Below are 22,651 nucleotides of genomic sequence, written 5' to 3'. Positions count from 1 at the left end.
ACAACTTTCTCACTTTCCAAAATGTTTTCATTTTTGGACTGTAATAGGATGATATCATCCACCTCCTTCACATTTTCCTTGCCTGCAGTAACAAAACCAATGAGAATGGCATTTCCGCGGCCTGTAACACATCAAGCCGTGAAGGCCCCTACCTTAAGGACATATTTCAATGATCTCATTCTCTCTTTTCCCATATTTGACAAATTATTAACAGAACAGGGTGGAAAATTTAAGCTTTCCCCTAAATCAATTAATTTTAGATTTATACAAGTGTGTGAAAAAGTAGTTCAACCTTAAAGTTTTCCTCTAATTCAATTTTAGGTTGACAGAATAGGGTGAACAATTACTTGACCATTTAATTGATCTTTGATTTACATTGAAAAATCATGCAAACATATCTTCAAGGTTAAAAATAGGGAAATAATGTTATCTAAGATGGGAAGTTTAAACTTGATTATCAAGTCCATATTCTTAAGCTTAATGAAGGAAAATACTGTTGTTCGCCATCTACTCGAATTGATGAAGAGCGCGACAACCTTCAAGTTGGAGGAACCCTTTCTTACACAGCAAGTCTGCAATTGTCAGCCTAAACTCTGTGAGTCCAACTTTAAGCCGGAGGAACTTTCCTCTCTGTACACTGCGAGTCCAGCTTAATGGAGCCCAAACTCTTTCTTACTCTTTCAATGAAGCCGACAAAAGCTTCAATAGGGCGAAATCTTTGATACACAAAACTCTTTCTTTATTTAGATCTTACAGTGGAGTGCCGCAAGAATTTTTTGGTGAATTCGTGGGCAAAAGTGAAGAATATCTTTTTCAGTCTTTGGTAAATTCGCGGGCAAAAGTGTGCGTGTTTTATTGTTCCGCTATCCCTCCGCCATTTTCAAATTTCGCAAACCCAATTCTCGATTTTGTTTCATTTTTTTTTAATTGACCCTTTCCACGTCAGCGTGTAGCCTAGCGAGTGAACCAAAAGGTACCAATAGCATTTTCCTATACATTTCTTATAATAATAATTAATTTAAATGAATTTATAAACTTGTGGATAGGAATTGATGGGTCTGTACATGGCACTCCAAAATATATATTTTGACATTAGGATCACCAATCGATATATTTTTTTCTTTTTTGCAAGAACTTGGATACTGTCATAGACAGATTTCTCACGCATGGATTGTGGAATTTTAATTATAATAGTTTGATTCGAAGAACAATGACTTATGAACTTTTTGTTCAAATTTCACGATGAGCGGAACATGGAACGCTGAAATATTAACATTTTGGTTATAGCTGTGCATGTTGTCCATATTCTACAAATTTCTGCAATGTTGATTACGAAAATAATAATATAATTCTTTCATAGTATATAGAGTCATCACCTTATTTTTTTTATTTTTTTTTATTTTTTGAGAATACTGATTCATAATTTTTTTTAAGAAGCAACAAAAAAATATTCTTTAGAACCTTAAGATGTATGAGGTTTATACTTTTTCAAAAGTATTAACATAATATTTCTATAAAATATTATTTAAAAAGAATCATGTTTCACCAAGAACATTGATATGAAATTCGTTTAAAATATACTATGTGGAAATATTATACTTTTTCAAGAACATCAATACAATATTATTTTTATGTAAATTTGTGCTTATTCTGGAGCAACGAAATAATCCAAATAAAGCATTTATTTTTGGACAATGCGACAATATTCTTCTAAAATATTGATTTTGATTAATACAGTGTTCTTTTGAAATATTCTATTGAAATTTTGAACAAAAAAAAAATATAATATTTAATATTTATTTATCACATGGTATGGTTAAAATAATATGATTTAATCGAATAACATATCGATTTAAGATAATACTTACCTTTTATTGGAGCTGAAAAAAAGTTTTTTTTGGTAAACTCAATTAGCTAGAGCTTTTTATTCTTTCTATTGAAGGAAAAGTTCTTATTATTTTTTAATTTCAATTGGCTAGAGATTTGTGAGCAGAAAGAGGAACTCACTTGGTTATAATTTATTGTCTTTTGTTTTTTGATTGATGGAAAAATTATTTTTATCTCAACGGCTAGAGATTTGTGAGTAGAAAGAGGAGCACAATTGGTTAGAATTTTGTGATTATAATGTGTTATAAGTTAAAGAGAAAAGAGAATAAAACAAAGAAGCCAATAAATTTTTGTTTATTTTATTGAGAATCAAATACCTATATTTATAAGGAAAATTAGGATTGTAAGATATACAATAGTCATAATAATGAGGATTGCAAGGATATAATGGCCATTCACTAATAAACATATAATTTGCAATAGGTAAAACTTATTATGTTCCCTTGACTAATGTGTGTTTAACTTCAAACGAATAAATTTCTTTGTACGGTCCAAAAAAAAAAAACTTGTTACTGTGTATTAATCCGGAATCTGTCCTCACACATACATCCAAATGTATTAGGTTTAGCAAATCAATATCCCTTCCACTCTTTCAGAAAATAGTTGATAAGTTCATTTTTACCATGTAGGCAAGATTCGCATGTTTCATACAATTCACAATTAAATGAGTATAAGTATTCGTCCTTATAACATATTTCTCACTTTTAAATAAATTTTCAAATAGTGACTCACATATTTGATAACTATTTCACAAGTTCAATTGTTCAACCAGTAATCCGATGATCCAATGCTTTGATCAAATTAATGATCAGCTTGAATATGATAATTATGCTTGGATGTATGCATTGTAGTTTAAGAATCAAAACGGGAAAGGAAAATAACAAATAAAGTTTGCCCAAATTCCAAACGAGCCCGACCAAAATATAAAACGCTAAAAAGCGCGGGACATTCATCACTCAACAACTGTTCACTTTTCCAACCCTATCATCAACCCCATGAATACGACACCGTTTAACACAGGATCCCCACTGCTAAAATCCATCTGAACAAACTACAGAGAAAAATTCAATCAAATCGATAAAAATGGTGCACAGCGCCTACGATTCATTCCAATTGGTCAACAATTCCCCTACGAAAATCGACGCCATCGAATCATATGGCGCTACGTTGCTCCTGGCCTGCTCCGACGGCTCGCTGAAAATCTACGTCCCGGAATCATCCGCAGGCGAGATCCGACCCCCGACGTCGGATTTTCATTTACAAGCGTCGGAGCTGAAGAAGGAGCCGTACGTTCTTGAAAGGACGATAAATGGTTTTTCTAAGAAACCGATGCTCGCAATGGAGGTGCTTAAGTCAAGGGAGCTACTGCTCTCGCTATCGGAATCTATTGCGTTTCATCGGTGCCCGAATTTGGAGATGTTGGCAGTGATTACAAAGGCGAAAGGTGCGAATGCATACTCGTGGGATGAGAGGCGGGGATTTCTGTGCTTTGCGCGGCAGAAGAGGGTTTGTATCTTCAGACACGATGGTAATGATTGTACCTTCAAACTTTCGTGGCTCTTTTCCCTAATATTGACCAAAATTTTCGTGTTTTCTCGACTTAAGATCTTTCTTACTGGCAAAAGAAGCTAGTTTTTGGCTACTTTTGTAGCACTTCAGCTACACCGAACATTCTCTTGTGTGTTTTTTTAGTTGATAACGTCTTTCGTCCAAATGAAAGATTAGAGTGTTACCAAGTCAAATTATATAATGACAGAGTGAGTTTCAATCAGAGCCGTGTTAAACAATATAGGGCGTGTCATGTCTGCGAGATGGATTCTTTTTTCTTTTTTGCTCATTTGGTAATCGTATATAGCTCTCGTTTGTTTATATTGAAATATTTTGCTAAGGGAAATTGCATGGCCAGTCTGCCAGACCGAAAGTATAATTTTCGGATCAGATACTGTTTTGAATGTTTACTGCTTTGTATTATTGGTAATGACGTATTTTATGCTAACCTGCCAGTGTTGTGCTTCACTTTAATTAAATGTTGACTGCTTTAATTTTGTTCTTCTAGTTTTGGTTATTTTTGCGGTTGAACTGAATTATAAAGCACGATAATTTCGTCGAAAAACTATGAAAAGATGAGGGACAGAGTATTTTTCATTCTGCTTTAGTTTTTACCTTTAGTTGCTGCTACTAGGAAGATAACTTCCTGAATTATGTTATTTGGGTGTGAGATCAAGATCTTATAGTTGGGCTTGGAAGGAAACTAGATTGTGTTGAATACTTAATTTTGCTCCAATACTTAAAGGTACCTCAGATGTGAATGGATGAATTAGACTAGGTATTACTGAATTAAGATTTACTTTCAAATTCTAATGACTATATATCAAGGGGACCAACTTCGCAAAGAAACTCTTTCTGATTTACTTGTTGAAATCCTAATCATCCACACTTCATTGCTGTTCTTCCTTTTGAACTTTGGAAAATTCTTCTCTCTTCGTTGGAGGTTTTATCATGTGTTTCCTTTGTATGCTCTAGTTATCTACTGAAGCATCATTTTTCTTAATTACTCATATCTTGATTTATTAGGTTCTAGATCATCCATCCATTCAGTTTTGGTAGTCATTGACAAATATATTTCTGTAGGTTTTGCATTGTCTGTTCTGCTGTATATTGTGATCCCACTCATGATGACTTCACTATTTGCGCAGGGGGACGAGGGTTTGTTGAGGTGAAAGAATTTGGTGTTCCAGACACAGTTAAGTCAATTTCATGGTGTGGAGAGAATATATGTATAGGAATCCGAAGAGAGTATATGATATTGAATGCTACAAACGGTGCCTTGTCTGAGGTGTTTCCTTCAGGGAGGATTGCCCCACCTCTGGTGGTGTCTCTTACATCTGGAGAACTTCTTTTGGGGAAGGTAATATATTTCATATTCGTAGCTAATACACATGAATACCAAGGCTCGACTTCAACTCAATCTAGGCTCAAATTAAGTGTTCTTTATATGCTTTTAGATGCATACGGAGTATAACACTTTGAAGTCTTGTGTATAATACTTATGCAATGTCAATTATGGAATCCGTCATAGTTTATTCAGGAGACTGTTCCACACACAGATTTAATGAACTGTATTTCTCTAGAAACTTAATTTTAGTTATATAAAAACAACCTATCCCCAAGTTATGCTTGGATAATTCAACAACTATAACATAAAGTATCTGTGCTGGATCATCTCGGCCAATTATATATTTTTATTGCTACTTTCTTACAATATATATTTTTTTATTGTCTCTTTTTGTTTATTTGTTGCTGTGTAGTATGCTGATCAACTCTCTTTATTGTTACTGAAAATTTTGATTCTCTGATAATTACATTGATTGAAATTTATAATCAGGAAATCCCATATATGAGTAGAAATAAAAGTTGGTGAGGCTTGTGGAGCCATGATGTAAGTTCACCGGGGGCATTGAAACAAATAAGTACACAATATCATTAAAATTATCAAAAAAAATTTACAATTGTTCTCTACCGGTTTTCATACTCTGAAAATGCCATATAATGACATCATTTTCAACTTAATCAAATACATCTTTTCAATATAGACAACCACACCAACATTTATCAAAAACGTGTCAGGGAAATGAGTGAGTCCGGCACCTTTTTAAAATGCAATCTCTGAAACAACAATTTTATTCCCCACTGGCCCCCATTCCACTCCACTATGTTCCTTATGTGTGAGAATTTATTTTCTATGACCTGTCAAAATAGGACATATATGAGTGTTCATCTAGTTGTGAAGGTACGGTTGAGCAGTACTTCAAAAATCGATTGGCTAAAAATTGTAACCCTATTGGGTAAGACACAAACATCTTTCTTTTTTCTCAATTCTACGGTTATTTCATGGAAACAAACTTGAAAGTTAAATTTGATCTGTTACTTTTAGCTCATTCCTTGATGTTCATTCTACCGTTCTGATGTTTTGTCGTAGCTGAAACAAATTTTAATTTCTTATCCTAGTTGAGGCATATGTATACTCTTGTTATGATGGAGACCGTTTTCTTCTTCTTTTTTTATTTTTTTTATTATTTATTTATTTTTTGAACTTAATGTTACTTTAACTTTTGCACATATGACCATTTTTAGCATGTCCTTGCTGGTAATAATCAATTTTTGGGCAACTTTTTGACATGGAAAATTTGAAGATTTCATCCAATTCTTTTGGGGATTTTCGGGCAAAAGCCAGTGTTACTGCACAGGATAAGATTTGGGGGTTCTAGTCACTTGGCCTAATACGAGGTGGAATCCATGATCTGTAATAGCAATTAAGAGTGGAGATCGACCTGGGAAAAATATATAATGAAAATGGTCAACCTTTACATAGATGCCTTGTATATGCTTCTGCACACTTATTTATACTCATACCACACATATGTAGATATCACAGTCTGGGTTTGCTCTGTGGAGATGATTTCTGTGGGCAAATGATTTATATGCAAGAGATGTCAGCATCCCTGTATTGTCAACATGCATGTGGTCACAGTATATTGATAAAGTTCATGCATTGACGAATTTTGGGAATAAACTCTTGAAATATATTCAGTTTGAAGGATTTATTCCATTATCAATTCCTTTCTCTCTTTAATTCAGTTTTTTCTGAATGGTTATATCTCTACTATAATATCATATCCTTATTTGTCAATTCATGCCTTGACGAAATCTCAAAAAAATAACAGAAATAATCTGTTTCCATTTCCTTCAGGATAATATCGGTGTGTTTGTTGACCAAAATGGAAAGCTTCTTCAAGAAGGCAGGATTTGTTGGTCAGAGGCTCCTGCAGCAGTTATCATTGAGAAGCCATATGCTGTAGGTCTCTTACCAAGACACATTGAGGTATCCTGAACTTCAAAAGGTGACTTTTTTTTTTTTTTTGGCTGTTTACCATCTGCATTTCTTCAGTTCTAGTTTTACTGAATATGCAGATACGGTCCCTTCGGTCTCCTTATCCATTGATACAAACAGTTGTTCTCCGCAATGTTCGCCGTCTCTTTCAAAGCAACCATGTTATTATTGTAGCGGTAGACAATTCTGTTTATGGCTTGTTTCCTGTTCCTCTTGGTGCACAGGTAAATAACAAAATCTAGAAAATCCAAGGAACTTCCATCTTTTTTGTAATATGCATTTCCGATAGTCTGTTTTGTCATGAAGTTTTTTGTGATTGCGATGGCAAAGTGTTGGGAACTTGGTGTTGGGAGTCAAGACACCAAATTAGTATCATCTCAGCAAAGTTTCCTTCAGAATGTCCATTCATGATTTAGGCGATTGCTAGTTTTTGTAGAGATTTGTCTAAAACAATGCAGAATTCCGTATCAATGTTGTGTCAACAATTTCATTATGGTTTGTTCATGGAACATAATGACTGTCTACGTCAAAGCATAACAGAAACTGAAGCTTTAAGTTTTCCTGCCCTACAGTTCTCTAACTTTTCAAATGAAGATTCTATAGTATGATATGAATATTACATTTTTAAAGTAGAACTTACTGGTTGAGAGCCTAGAAAATCTATCTCACTGTTGAATTAAAAAAAAAAAAAAAGTTTACATGAAAGTAGTTTATTTTATCCCTCAGATTGTACAACTAACAGCATCAGGCGATTTTGAGGAAGCACTGGTTTTGTGCAAACTACTTCCGCCAGAAGATTCAAGCCTTAGAGCCTCAAAGGAGCAGTCAATTCATATAAGGTAGTTGTATGCCCTTGTAACCTATTAGTTTTCTTTTTCCAAGTCCATCAGTTGCACCTACTTTATAAGAAAAGATAAAGTATGAAGTAATTGACATCAGTAATGTGAGCTTCAAACACGTCTAAGTCTCAGTAATTCGGAATTCAACAAATTTTATGTTCACCTATTGGTAACAGACTTTCAGGAAAAATGTTTCCATGCATAATCACTTAGCTTAAATCTAAGATAAGATGGCCAATGCCTTTGGAGTAGATGTTTGATCTTCTGGACTACCAAAAAGTTCAGCTGTATTAAATAGTTATATTAGTCATGATGTATCCCCCCCCCCCCCCCCCCNCCTCTCTTTTTTAATGAGGAACTCAACACCATTAGAACTTTAAAAAAGAGACCATACTTTTCAGGTTATTTCTGTTACAACAAGACTGGCAGTAATGAATAAGATATGAGAACACGTTGTAAGCAATTGACCTCAAATCAAATGGACCAGAGGAACTGAATATTTGGAAATTCTAATGCTTTGTTCAATAGTTTGGGTGATAACCAATCTTTAGAGTGATAATTCTTTAAATTGAAACAAGAGTCGGTCAGAGTACCAACAGATAAAAAGTTTGCTAAAAGTAACTTTATATGTTCATGTAAAAAGAAGTGTGTTCCTTACTATTTCTTCTGGATGATAATTGCATATCTACGTACAAATCCATGGTTGATGGTTTGAGATCAATATAATTGCATTTGGAACAAATTGTATTTTGAACAAAAGCTAAGTAATTGGCAAGCCCTAGATTTCTTCAACTAGAGCTACAGATCAATCTGATCTGAAAATCAGAAAATATAAGATGCTGGCATTGGGACATTACAATAGTGATCTGGGTCTTTTGTGTTGATAATCATCAATGCTGCTAGATAGGAAACAACAAACATGTTCCACAAGTGTGTGGATAACATCTGTATCACATGACTACCATGTCATTGATAACTTAGAATTTTTTCCTTTTTTATTCTCTCTAGTGGGCCGAGAAGAGGTGTCAAAGTACCAGCTTCTTAAGCCAATCTGACGTCTCATATAATTCGTGTGTGTGTGTGAGAGAAGTTTTTCAAACGGCATCCATGTGTGTATTCTCTTTTTTGTTTTGGAAAATGGGAAGGTAAAGCTAGTAAAGTAATTAAATTTGATTAGTTGTTTAGGCTGGGATTTTGTATTTATCCTATGCTATTATTCTGAGTCTTCACGCTATGTATGAGTGAATATAATACGCTAGCAAGACAGTTACTCCGTAGCTTTGTATACACTTGAGGCAAATTATGTATCTGAAACAGGCAAAATGTGCTTAATTTTAACAAGGGTTTATGCGGCTTACCAAGAACAGTCTGAATTCTCAGGATTACATCCTAGTATACTGTCCTGTAAACTATGACACATTGTTCTATGGCATACAGCATCTAATTTTTTGAGTGAATGGATAGAAATTATCTAAAGGAACATAGACGAGAGCAAAAAAAAAATTCATAATAACCCTATGCTATGTTGATTTAAGAGACTAACAATGTTGAGACGCCTAATGGTAGGAGAGTTTTTAGCCCTTTTGACAGGATAATTTTATATGAAAGAGATAACTGGAAGATAGACATCCGTAGAGTAATGATGTTGAATCTTCACCTGGAACGTATTGCACATGCAAAATTGTGATGTTGAATTGTAATGCATGTGCAGATATGCTCACTATTTGTTTGAAAATGGAAACTATGAGGAGGCCATGGAACATTTTGTCGCATCTCAAGTGGAAATCACTTATGTTCTCTCATTTTATCCATCTATCATACTACCAAAGTCATCTGTAATGCCTGATCCAGAGAAGTACCCGGATATCACTGGGGAGATTCCAAATCTTTCAAGAGGTTCCTCTGGCATGTCAGATGATATGGAATCTTCGCCTCCACTGCATGTATTGGATTCTGAGGAGAGTGCAGATCTTGAATCGAAGAAAATGAGCCACAACACTCTCATGGCTCTCATTAAGTTTTTGCAGAAGAAGAGATACAGCATTATTGAAAAAGCTACTGCTGAGGGAACTGAGGAGGCTGTTTCTGATGCTGTCGGAAACGATTTTGTAGGTTATGGAACTAGTCGCTCAAAGAAAGCAGGGAAGGTATGCTGTGATGTTTTACTTTTGTATTTTGTGATTCTAACTTCAATTATTCCATAAAAAAACCATCAAGACATTAATCAAATCTCTTTCAGTTTTGATGAAGTAGAAAATTAGAAGTCCGTGTATCATTACCAACCCGCAGATGTTTTATAATTGGTATCATCTTTAAGTGTGTTGATTCTGTAAGCTGGACTAGGTTGCTTAAACTTATCTATGTACATCATGTATGGTTGTGCACCTATATTGTGACATGCCATTTATTAGGACCTTGGGATTCAGTGGAACAGGGTCTTGAGGTTTCATTCAAGTAACACAGGCTTGCTATTCCTTTAAGCAGTGCTAATTTGCTTCTGTGAATTTCTGTTTGATAATTTGAAAGAAGGTATTGGGGAGAATAAAATTGTATTATCTATTGATTTTCACTAAAATAACACGACTATTTATAGGGTAGTCATAAAGGAACATAGGCTTGGGCATCGGGTGGGTCGATCCGGGTATTGCAATATTTGGAACCACCCATTATACTTCGGGTATCCCATAAATGGAAATATTCGGGTCCTTGAACTTACTGGAACCAAACCCAAACCCGAACCGTCGGTTCCAGTTCGGGTTCAATTCTACCCATAAATTTTTTATATATATTTAATAATCATTTTCATATAAACCATTTCTATATGTATACTTACCACACTACTACTCGATAATATTTGTGCAATAGAGAAAATTTAGGGAAGAAATGTTTAAGAAGCTAAGAAATCTAGCTATATGACTTAATTTGTGGAGATTAGACATCACGAAAAGAGGAGAAAATTAAAACATCAAAATAAATTATAGTTTGAGAATTAATGATGTTTTCTTAATAATCTTGTTTAATCCATAAAGAGGCACGCTAGAGAATATAATTTAATTATGGACAATGCTTAATTTCTTCTACATTTAAATTGAATTGACATAAAAAATACTGATTAAATACATAACTATATGGTATCAAGAAATTACAGTTCACATATTGAACTCGTGTTTTAGAAAAAAATGAAAAGTTTTATTTCAAAAGAGAATCATGAGCTCGAGATAACGAGAAAGGTATACCATAATTCAAGCTTTGGATATATTAACTTCAATTTTTATGCTTTATAAATAAATTAATAAATCAATTAAGTTTGTAAACAGTGCAAGAGTGTAAAAGATCGAACTGCAAAGAACGAATGCTTTGATTCATCAACTTACAACACAACCCTAACTTGAACCTTTTGATTCATAAAAAATCTAATTTGCAAAGATTAATATGTATAACCTTTGAAATCAACAATCTAATGTGAGGTGAGAGGTAAAAAAGTAGGAGTCTTTCATAATTTCTTAGGGTTAGAGTCTAGAGTTTTAAACAAATTATTATCCAAATAAGTATTTAAATTTTATTTTATTTTACCTAGCCTATAAATTTTAAAGAATAAACTTTATATAAAAAATTGTTTCTATTTGAGTACCTACGATTTTGGTTCAGGAACCAAGAACTAATCCAAACCCAGTTGTTTTTCTTTTTTTTGGGAACTGTATTGAAACCTCTGGTTTTGGTTTGGGAGATTCTTTTTCGGTTAAAATGTCAAGGGCTAAAGGAACATATAAGGAAAAAATAACTAATCAAATCTAATCCTATAAATCAGGAAACAAATTAAAAACTATCCTGAATGTATCGATTACATAAAATTCTGTCACGATTGAAAAAACTCACATTTTTTCACAATCTATCAATCACACTACTCTATTTACTGAAAAAGATCATATTTTCCACTCCCCGTCAAGCTGTTTCAAATATATCGATTATACTCGACTTGCTAGTTAATTGATTCGAATGGTTGTGTTGGAAGTCCTTTTGTAAGAACAATGGCTTCCTATTTCCAGCTATCTACATAGGGCATACAAATCACCTTTGTACATGTTTTTCTTTGATATAATGATGGTCCACCTCAACATGCTTCGTTTGGTCGTGGGATGTGAGTAATACTTAGAGTTGCTTTATTATCACTGTATAACTTCATAGGAGTAGTAATAGATACCCTTAGACTCCTTTGTTCTCATGACCGAGTGTGTGGTTGGGGTCAAAAGGAGTCTCTGCAGGTTTACTTCCAAGCATACTTGGCTCTTTAACTAAGTTAAAGAGTATATTTTCTTTGGGAAACAAATATTCCCTTATTTTACCTAGCAATCTCCATGCCAAGAAAGTATTTTAAGGGACCTGGATTCTTTATTTCAAATTCTCCTATGAGCACTCCTTCGAGTCTTTCCATCTCCATATGGTTGTCACATGTTAGGATTATACTATAAGAATAATAATCTTACCATAGAAAGCATGTTTGAAAACATGGTATGATATGCTTGACTTTGGGAGTATCCATGGCTACGAAATAGACTTGTTGACATATCTATGCTCTTAGAGAATGTTTTTGTCCGTAGAGGGACTTCTTTAGTAACATACCTTATGTGCTACATAACATCTCTCAAAACTGGGTGGTAGATAAATTTAGACTCCTTAAAGTTCACCACTCATGAATGCATTTTTTTATATCTGGCGGGCGTAATGGCCACTCCATTTTGGTCGCAAGAGATATTAATACTTTGATTGTATTCATTTTTGCAACTGTTGCAAATGTTTCCTGGTAGTCAATACCATGTCTGTTTGAAGCCTTTTGCAGTTAGCCTTGCTTCATATCTCTCAATAGAACCACCAACCTTATACTTAACACTAAACACCCAATTATAGTAAACTAGGGTTTTATGTTTTAGGTCTACAATCTTCCATATCCCATTCTTTTCTAATGCCAGGATCGCTTCCATAACTTCTCTAAACTCAGAACATTTAGAGCATCCTGTATATAGATTTGCGAATTTCTAGACCAAATTAGTTGCAAAAGCTTTAAACAACAGTGATAACCTATGGAGTGAAACATACTTAGAGATGGGATGTAAAGTGTATGATCAAGTAACTTCCCTAAGCGCAGTTGGCATATTAAGTTCTCTTTCAAATTCTAAGTCATAGGAATAGGATAGGATTACTTGAAGGTTCTAAACTTGGGTTCAATTCCTGGTGGTGTGTTGAGGAGATTAAGGTAATCTAACCACGGGTGTCCCTGTTTTGTGCTGACTTTCCTACTTTTCCAAATTGCAGATTTACCGTAGTTACCAACATTTATCCTTGGTTTAACCAGGACGATTGCAATGATCACACCAGCTTCTCTCTTTTCTTTGGTCTCCGAAGGAATTGATATTCGGTCCTTTCGGGATCAAGGCTGATTTTTCTTGGACAACTGGGGAATCTACATTCATCATGACTGACCTATGTCTCTCCTCCTTCGAACTTCTATTAAAACTTCTCTGGTTGAGGGTAAAGGCTTTCTCCCTAGTATGCGCCCCCATAGTCCATCCGGTCCTTATTTAATCCAGAAAGGAAATTGAATACTCATTCTCTCTCTACCATTATTTAATATTGTGAGTTATCACTTGTACATTTCCGCTCAAAATTATAGAGTCGGCCCAGTTTCTGTGATAGGTTTTTTAGTGTACTGTAGTACCTCATGACATTAGGATCTCCTTGCTTCATGTCATATATTTTAGTTTGAATCTAGTACGTCCGTGCTAAATGACCAAAATCAGAGAATGTCTCCTGTTTGCCATCCTAGATGTCCTTCACAGTCAGCAAAAATAGATAGGTAATACCAATCTATGGCTCCAGATAATTAATGAGCCATGACATGACCTTTTAATTTGCTGTGTCCCATGTATAATAAGTCAGATCTCTCTCTTCTGGAGCTTTGGACGAACCAGTCAGATAGCCAAGTTTTCCTCTGCCTCTATTGGAAGGCTGACAAATTGGAAACAACAGAGAAAGTTTTGACCATTTAGCTTTTGGTTGGTGATTTGCAGTTACGACGACAGATTCTCTGCTGGTGTTGGTGCTTGCAGAGAAGTCTTCTCGCTGTTCCCAGCCATGGTTTCACAAATATAAGTTGATGAAATGGAAGAATCTGACAAATATGGGTCACAGAAAGAAGTTTGGCTGTACAGGCCTTAGAAATCAGTAATAGAGGGCCAGAGATTTGAAATTCTAGAAATGGAGGCTGAAGAAGAATTATGAATTCTACTGGGGAACTTGCTCTGATACCATGAAAGAAGGTACTGGGGAGCATTAAGTTGTATTCTCTATTGATTTTCACTTATATTACACATGTTTATAGGGTAGTTACGAAGGACCATCTAAGGAAAAAAATAACTAACTAAATCTAATCAAATCTAATCCTATAAATCAGGAAAAAAAAATATGTTTAAAAAGTAAAAACTAACCTAAGTCTGTCAGTTACAGGTCTGCTAAAATTGAAAAGATCACATGTTTCACAATCTATCAACTGCAGAAATCTGCTTATTGAAAAAGGTCACATTTTCCACAGAATTATGAGAAGAAAAATAGTTCATTAATGTTATAAAAAAGGAAATCGAAGTTATGAGAGAAAGCATGCGAACTAAGCCTTGTTACTTCTATTTGTAGATTGTAGCTGTTGGTTTAACGTGGATAGAGGTTTTTTCTCAATATTCTAGATGGCGCTAAGGAAGAGTCACTTGCCAAGAAATTTTATTTATTTCTATATTTGCAATCAGTTCTTCATTTTCCAGCTTCAAATATATTAAATCCTGGCGTGATTAAGAATTGACAAATTGTTACCTGAAGTTATGACATATATCCCATTAACAACTCCCAAATATACCTTTAATCCCAAAAAATGAATTCAGCCATGGGAAAGTGAATGCTGAACAAAGAAACAAATTTATAACTTCAAATAGCCACATATGCAAAACCAAAAAATAAATAAATAAAAAAAATAAAAATAAATAAAGGATTATGGCATATCTGATTTATTCTTATTCTCTTCTAGTCTTCTTTCTCTTAGATCATAGCCTCTAGCGTCAGATTATCAAGAGGGAAATCATAAAACTTTATTTGTTGCACAAGGTCATTCCCTCCTACTAGAGAGAGAAAACGAGGAAAGCATGAAATACTTAGGTGCTACAGATAAGATCACATTAACCAAAATTGTAATTAGAGTTGAAAATTTTGGATATTGTGATATTTGGTTGGTTCTCATGCATGTGACATCTCCATTCTTTATGGTTATTGAAGGTGGTTGTGAACAGAAACCAAGCCATCAGTCCTTATTGGTTTAACATAATTTTCTAAATAGTTTGAAGCATCTTAAGGCACTGTTACATGTTTTTAGTAAAATGAGCTGGTTGTAAAAGATCAATAGACTGCAGAACGCTGATGGTTGTGATGATAGGGTTGTGGCACCAGTTAGCACTCTACCTACCACATAAGTTCTTCATTGCTTTCATTCCCCAAATCACATGGTTACTCATATATTTTTGTGCGGATGAATCGAAGCTGGTGTCAGAGGTCAAGCCCACTAGATAGAGGGCATTCTGCATAGCCTTTATCATAATCAAGATTGGAATATACTGAGATTCTGGAGTACGATGTAGCATATGGCTTCCTAAATTGCTTTTGAGCAATGGAATCCATGTTTTTGTTTGATACTGCATTTTTTAATCTATTTCCATGAATTTTTCTCAATTAACAAATAACATGGTAGGCCTTGTCTTACATCATTTTTGAATTATGGACAAGTTCTTTATAGTAATGACAGAGTTGACTGACCACTACTATTTGTTAAAAAATAAATGTCATAGGCCTTGTCTTAGATCATTTTCTAGCTACAAAATCTTCATACAAAGTTCACTACTGTGTTTTAAGTGCAATACTTGTATGTGGGTTGTGCCCCCTTGGCACGTATGGTGGTAAAGCCTGACTTATCCATTTAAAGAAAAGAAAGGGCCCTGTTTTATTTCGTTTTCCTTTTGTCAAATTTATAGATTATTTTTTATTTTTTTGCACATTATAATGTTTAAAAATCTATGTGAACAACATTAGTAACATGCAAATTAAAGACCTTATTGGTCCTAATATTTTACAATTTAACTTTGTTATACTTTATTGTGCCAAAGTATTGGCTACCTATTGCAGTTCCTTTTCTTTTTAATATCAATGGGATTTTGTATTACACAAGTTCAAAGATGCCACATGTTTTGGTATTTACAAGCACCAAAGAATTAACGCCTATCCCCTTTTGTGTGTCTATCGTTCCACAAATTGGTTTCTGTCCCATCAGTGAAAAAGAAAAGATTGGATTTGTTAGCCTACCTGAGATTGAACATAATTAATTGGCCATTCAATTTTTTACCATCAGTTTCTCTCCAAAAATTTTTGCATTACCAGCTGGGCGTGCAGAAACTTAATAGTCTAAAAGAGCAACTTTAAAAACTTGATAGAAATTTCTATTCTCTCTCTTAAATCTAGATTTGAGCATCAAAGTACTTGAAAGTATTTTCTCTGGTATATAAATAGGTCACGAACAGTAATGGTTTTTGTATTTCCTAATTAAAAAAAAAAGCATATCTGTTTGTATGACTTAAGAGTTCGGAATTTTATTTTGACTAGTATATATGAAATTATGAATTATCAAATTTCGGCATGTATTGCTCATTACGTGCAGTGCTCCAGGATGCTTTGTTAAACAAAGCCAGCGTATTTGATTCTTCAGTTCTAACTTTTGAAATGATGTGTCTTAATTTGACTATGTCAGTAATGGTTAGTTAGCCATTGAACATCTAAAAGTAGAACCTAGAGGTCCAAAGTATTGTCTGATTATTGTTAATTTGTAAATGGATTTCACAGGGACGATCAGCCATTCCCATCAGTTCAGTTGCTAGGGATATGGCAGCTACGCTGGACACTGCATTGCTTCAGGCTTTGGTTTTAACTGGACAGTCTTCAGCTGCATTGGAACTGCTGAAGGGTATTAACTACTGCGATGTAAAAATATGTGAGGAATTTCTGCAAAAAAGGAATCAGTATGTTTGTCTGCTAGAACTTTACAAATGCAATACAATGCATCGCGAAGCTCTCAAACTTCTCCATAAACTAATTGAAGACTCAAATTTGGACCATCCACCGCCAGAGCTCACCCAGAAGTTCAAGCCCGAGATGATTATTGAATATCTCAAAGTAAGATGTGACTTTTACTGTTGGACCATTTATGGTGTTATTGTTATATCACTGTGATTGAAAATTATGAAACCATTTGGGTTCCCAGGTTCGAATAGAAACTAGATTTATTAAACTGGACTTTCAGGAAGCCACTGTGAAATAAACTTTTCCAAGGTAGCTGAATAGAATGTGTTGAAACAAAAAGACAATAACAGGTTTACAAGTTTAAGTTATTTTAACTATTCCTCATCTTTCTTGTCTAGTCTTTACTGTTACATTTGTAGGTATATCAATGTGATGCATTTGGCTTGTAGTTCTTTTTCCTTTTGGGTATTGTATTGAAGACACATTAATTGGCTTTGAGCTGTCTCCTTATGTATAGATCAAGATCTGTTCTTTCTGTTACTAGTATGATAATGTGTCATGCATCTAGACGATCATCTTCTGCAGGCATGAAATGCTACATCGTCTCCAGCTTCAGTCCTAGCAGGAGGAAAATATTAGTGGAGTCGGTATCAAACGTAGATCAATGTTGAATTATGATGGCATCATGTCTAATGCGTAGGATTACCATTATAATCTAAGTAAAGACTACCGGTGTGTTTCAGCATTTACATAATAAATCCACTGGAATCAACATGCTAGGCATAATAATGTGGAGGTACCATTGTTATGCAGCATGTATGTTACGGGAAACCTTTTAAGCCTTTTGACTACTCTAAGCTTAAGTTTTTCGATTACTTCTCACCGTCCCGAGATTGTTCTCCAATGGTGTCTCCTTCACCATTCACTTGAAAGTTCACAACCATTTATTAGGTATCACTGATTCTGATTATGTCTTTGTTGCAGCCTCTCTGTGGGACTGACCCCATGCTTGTGCTAGAGTTCTCCATGCTTGTTCTTGAAAGCTGTCCAACCCAAACCATTGAGCTATTCTTGTCGGGGAAGATACCAGCGGACTTGGTCAACTCTTATTTAAAACAGAATGCTCCAAACATGCAGGCTACATATTTGGAACTTATGCTTGCAATGAATGAAAATAGCATTTCAGGCCATCTCCAGAATGAAATGGTAATAAATTTACACTTTCTTTAGCAGCTTTCACATTCACAATGTTTAAGGAAAAATATACTATTTTCACCTTTATAAAAGAAAATCCAAATGCAGGTAATTAATGGTGACTTTGTACTAAGGGTTTCTCCTCTAGAAGAAGTTTGCAATCCTTTTCCCTTCAATTTGGAAAAAAACAATTCCTCTTCTAAACATACCACTTGTTCCTACAAACAAACTAGTTTTCTTATTTATATGTGCTATGAGGTATTATTATTACCTTTTACAGTATCTGCTGATGCATGGCAGGTTCAAATCTATCTCTCGGAAGTGCTTGACTGGTATTCAGATCTTAATTCTCAGCAAAAATGGGATGAGAAAACTTATTCTCCTACAAGGAAGAAACTCTTGTCTACTTTGGGTAGTATCTCTGGGTATAACCCAGAGGTATTGTTGAAGCGTCTTCCCCCAGATGCATTGTATGAAGAACGTGCAATTCTTTTGGGAAAAATGAATCAACATGAGCTTGCTCTGTCCATGTACGTTCATAAGGTACTTTTTCATGCTGAAGTTTTCGGTCCTGTAATGCTCTTTGCCGAGGAGACATGCATTGATGCAGCATACATATCTATCTTGAAGTTTTCGTATTATTAGCATTCTGATGTGCATCTCCTAGTTTTTTTTAGTTTAAGCTCTGAATATATTGAGATCGTCCTGAGGCTTGTATGGTCGGCTTCATATCAGCAAGTGAATACTCTAAGGTTGAACATGTACCTTTTTCAGCCAGATCAATTATAAACAGCTGCCTGCTGTTGGCCCTTCGGTGATCAAGAACTTTGTGGGCCTCAATGCACCAAATTATACTATGCTAAATCATAACCTACAGGGATTGTTCTTCGACTGAGTTGTTAAACTTGTTAAGTCGGCTTATTTGGATGAATATCTTAGATGCTTAATGCATCCGTTTTGTGTACCACGTATAATGTAGGATGTTGTTATCATGTGCAAAGAGATCTTCTTCATTCTTTTTCTTTTTGTTTTTTTTTCTTTGGAGCAACTCTTCATTTTAAAAGTGTTAACCTCTTTCTCTTTCCGTGTAATTTATAGCTTCATGTTCCTGAACTGGCACTGTCCTATTGTGATCAAATATATGAATCTGGACTCCAACATTCAGCAAAATCCAGTGGCATATACCTAACTCTACTGCAAATATATTTGAATCCTCAGAAGACAACCAAAAACCTCGAAAAGAGAATCACTAATTTGACTTCTGCTCAGAGTCCTGGAGTCCCAAAGCTTGGTACAGGGTTTGGTAAAAATAAAGGCCGTTTGTCCAAGAAGATCGCAGAAATTGAAGGAGCTGAGGACAATCAAAACAGTGCAAGTGGCACTGAGAGTGGGAGGAGTGATGGGGATGGGGATGGGGATGATGTCAGTGAGGAAGCAACTTCTAACATTATGCTTGATAAGGTCCTTGATTTGTTGAGCAAAAGATGGGATCGAATAAATGGAGCACAGGCCTTAAGGCTTCTTCCTAAGTATACTAAGCTGAAGGTAATACTCTTGCCTGGTGCATTATATACAATAGTATGAAATATGTATCTACTTGCACCTTTTAGGTTTTCAGTGTTCACTGGGATGAATGAGCAATGTAATACATATTTGTTTGGAATCTCTCTCTTGGCAGAAACTGCTTCTTCCTGGTAGTGAATGCTTATTGAAATTTCCCATCATAGAAAAAAAATTTCCTTCTGTGTTCTCTGCAGAACTTGCTTCCTTTTCTTGGACCGCTTTTGAGAAAATCCAGTGAAGCATACCGGAACTTTTCGGTGATAAAGAGCTTGAGAGAGAGTGAAAACCTACAGGTATGTTTGCTGCTAAATATTCTAGGGTATAAACACGAGAAACGTACTTCTCTTTCATACATTGATACTCTTCCTTTTCCTGTATTCTGTTCTATGAAGCATGCCGTGCTAACCAAGAGGGCATGGCTGGTGGCTTTTCTTACTCAAACTGTATGCTGTGAACTGCATCTTTTTTACTTTTTTCCTGACAATAGATTAGGTAAATTGAGAAGTTAATGGTGTAATCATGGAAGGCTTTAGTATTTTCAGTCCAATGTCCATAGTGCAACACCCTTTTGTTACTTAGGTTCCCTTGTTTATTTTGTAGAAGATAGTTTTGTCGAATTGAGAGCTTGCTAGAACTCATTTAAAATGCTTGGTCTTAAATGGAGAAACCAAGCTAAGGTTTCTCTATCTTAAATGTTCATTTTTCCAGTGCATAATCTGAATTTACTTTGTTCTGGTTTTTCTGCAACAGTCGTTTTATTTAATTGCTGATGGTAACAGGTAAAAGATGAACTCTATAAACAAAGGAAGAACACTGTGAAGATCACCAGCGATAGCATGTGCTCTCTTTGCAACAAAAAGATAGGTACTAGCGTATTTGCGGTTTATCCCAATGGCAAGACGATTGTGCACTTTGTATGCTTCAAAGATTCACAAAATATGAAGGCTGTTGTAAAAGGGTTCCCGTTGCAGAAGAGATGATAGTGAGCATATCGTTTTTCGGCAAATAAACATATCACCATCTCCGCGTGTGACAAGTAACATTTTCAATGAGATCCTTGAGCCATGGAAAGTGATACTTAATTTGTTCTATTATTTGAGAACCACTGCCTCTTCGGTATAAATGGATGATTATGGAGTTTGCTATTGCTCGCTGGAGGTTACGAGCAATATACATCAAGGAATTAAAATACGACTGCTGTTTCTTGAATATTTCTTCATGAAAGGAGGTTTGCATTCTGAATGATGTGAGGTTTTGTATCTGGAGTTGTTTCATTGTGATAGTTGAAAGTTCCTTTTGTTGTAATACAAATACTTAACTAATTATTTTGCCGAGTTCACGAGTGTATTTATGCTATTCTGTTGAATAGATTTCACTTGCCTGCAAGTATTGTCATGATTTACAAGGTTATAATAATTTGTGCGAGATAGAATGTGATTTTTTCTACCAAATTTAGTGACCAATTATTGATTGACTCTGCAATATATACGTCAAAATATTGGTTTCCGAAAAACAATGAAAAATGCTTGAGTAGTGGCAGAAACAAACTGCTGTAAGCTAATTTTTTCACAAGCTTAAATTGTTCGTCTAATAATTGGAGGAGATATGGAAAGTGTGTTTGCAATAAGTAACTTAAAATTGACTTGCTTTTAAGCAAACATCTTTAAAATCTTCCATTAATCGGCCGTGTTAAAGAACGGTCGACTTCGAGTTTAATTTTGCACGAAACTTTCTAACAAATTGATATACCATCACCCCAACTCTAGACCCGTTGGAGGGTTCATCTTTGTGTATAATCTCAACATCAAAATGCTTCTTAGCCTTCTTGAAGAATGCAGATTCCTTCTTCCATCTCTTCAAATGAGCCATCAAAAAGACTATCTTTTTCTCACTTTTCAACAAAACGAATTTGAGGGTCTCGAGGAGAGGCTCATATAGATGATCATGGTACACTATATCGGACCCCATTATCACATCAAATTCTCTTCCTATGGCCTCCATGTTTTGAGTGTCACCCCAAGAAAGCGTCGCTACTTCGACTGCGCCGCCGTGGAGTTTCAATGTTTCTGCGTTGGCGTCGACGTTGAACTGCATGTTAGGCAGCACGTGAGGGAGGTCTGTGACTGTGACACTAGCACCAAGTATGGCAGCTGCTGCAATGCCAACTACACCAGTGCCTGAGCCCAGTTCAAGAATGCGGATGCCGCGGTGTTGGATTGCGTCGCCGCCGTTGAAGACAGCCGAGAGAGGGGTGGTGATGCATCGGTTGTGGCAATCGAGGAGGGTGACTAGAGTGGTGGCGGCAGGCCAAAGCTGGAAGGAGAGGCCTTGAGATGGTAATTGCCTGATGACTATTGTGGAGTTGATTGATTTGAGATTGTAAATTTCTTGCTGCTGCTCTTGGGGTTGTACCTGTTGACTTTCTGCAGAGTCTTCTTGGATTTCAGATGGAACATCTTGAAGTATTACTGGTTGGAACGTTGTGAAAGGGTTGATGTCAATGTGGTGGTGTTGTGGAGGGGTGGACATGATGGTTGGCGAATTGATAGGCGGCGGCGACGGAGGCGGGCTGCGCATAAATGTGATGTATGAAACTATACCTAAACACTATTTGTTATCCAATCAAAATCATTAAATATTGTATGAACTAACGGAGACATTTGTTACATGAGCTGGGGCCCCCATCTTCTATTCATATGTTTACTTTCTTTTTCTTTCGTTCTTTACTATATTTGGAGTGGGCATGGGCCCTCTCTTTGGGGTTGGTTCTTTGGTTGCTTGACTTTGGCCTTTTATAAGAGACAAAGTTGAAAGTTATGTCCTCTTGCCATATTAGGAAGGTTAGATTTGATATGCCCCGGGGCACATCCAAGTTGGTGGAACAATCACATTGGGGGGGCTCTGGAATCAAACGTGGGGAGTTCGATTCCTGGAAGGCACAACTTGGAAGGCAAGATTTATCTTGAAAGACAAGTTGCTGTAAGGCAGTGAAGAGGCTCCCTTTGGGGAAGGAGTAAAAGCCGTGTGGGAACCTGAGAACCAACAAGGGCACATCCAGCGATTTACCTCCCTGAGCTGCTGAGGGGCCGGAGGTTCAGGGATGAGGATATAGTCTGGCGCAAGCTGGGACACCTCGTTCAAAAAAAAAAAAAAAAAAAAAAAAAAAAAAAAAAGG

General features: G+C 35.6%; 2 protein-coding genes across 2 annotated transcripts; one reads left to right on the top strand and one right to left on the bottom strand.

Annotated features, from left to right (window-relative positions):
• The first annotated feature begins 2,839 nt into the window (after nt 1-2,839).
• LOC111365453 (vam6/Vps39-like protein) lies at nt 2,840-20,855 on the top strand. Its single transcript, XM_022986001.1, has 12 exons — nt 2,840-3,415; nt 4,584-4,795; nt 6,638-6,769; nt 6,859-7,002; nt 7,505-7,617; nt 9,329-9,764; nt 16,543-16,872; nt 17,704-17,925; nt 18,214-18,456; nt 19,012-19,458; nt 19,671-19,769; nt 20,256-20,855. Exons 1-12 carry the CDS (start codon nt 2,971-2,973, stop codon nt 20,454-20,456), a joined length of 3,024 nt encoding a protein of 1,007 aa, XP_022841769.1. The 5' UTR covers nt 2,840-2,970; the 3' UTR covers nt 20,457-20,855.
• Nucleotides 20,856-21,080: 225 nt separating this feature from the next.
• Nucleotides 21,081-22,096, bottom strand: LOC111365854 (protein N-lysine methyltransferase METTL21A-like). The gene has a single exon (XM_022986362.1). The coding sequence runs from the start codon at nt 22,051-22,053 to the stop codon at nt 21,166-21,168; it is 888 nt and encodes a 295-aa protein (XP_022842130.1). The 5' UTR covers nt 22,054-22,096; the 3' UTR covers nt 21,081-21,165.
• Between the last annotated feature and the right edge of the window lie 555 nt (nt 22,097-22,651).

This window comes from Olea europaea, chromosome 17, assembly GCF_002742605.1.
Source record: "Olea europaea var. sylvestris chromosome 17, O_europaea_v1, whole genome shotgun sequence".
NCBI lineage: Eukaryota > Viridiplantae > Streptophyta > Magnoliopsida > Lamiales > Oleaceae > Olea > Olea europaea.
The sequence above is the reverse complement of the archived record's forward strand: the minus strand, read 5'-3'. Positions and strand labels throughout refer to the sequence as shown.

Coding starts and splice junctions, on each gene's coding strand:
- LOC111365453 (XM_022986001.1), top strand. CDS start 2,971: ATGGTGCACAGCGCCTACGATTCATTCCAATTGGTCAACAATTCCCCT. Junction 7,003..7,504: donor CTGTTCCTCTTGGTGCACAG/GTAAATAACAAA, acceptor TTTATCCCTCAG/ATTGTACAACTAACAGCATC. Junction 7,618..9,328: donor GAGCAGTCAATTCATATAAG/GTAGTTGTATGC, acceptor ATGCATGTGCAG/ATATGCTCACTATTTGTTTG.
- LOC111365854 (XM_022986362.1), bottom strand. CDS start 22,053: ATGCGCAGCCCGCCTCCGTCGCCGCCGCCTATCAATTCGCCAACCATC.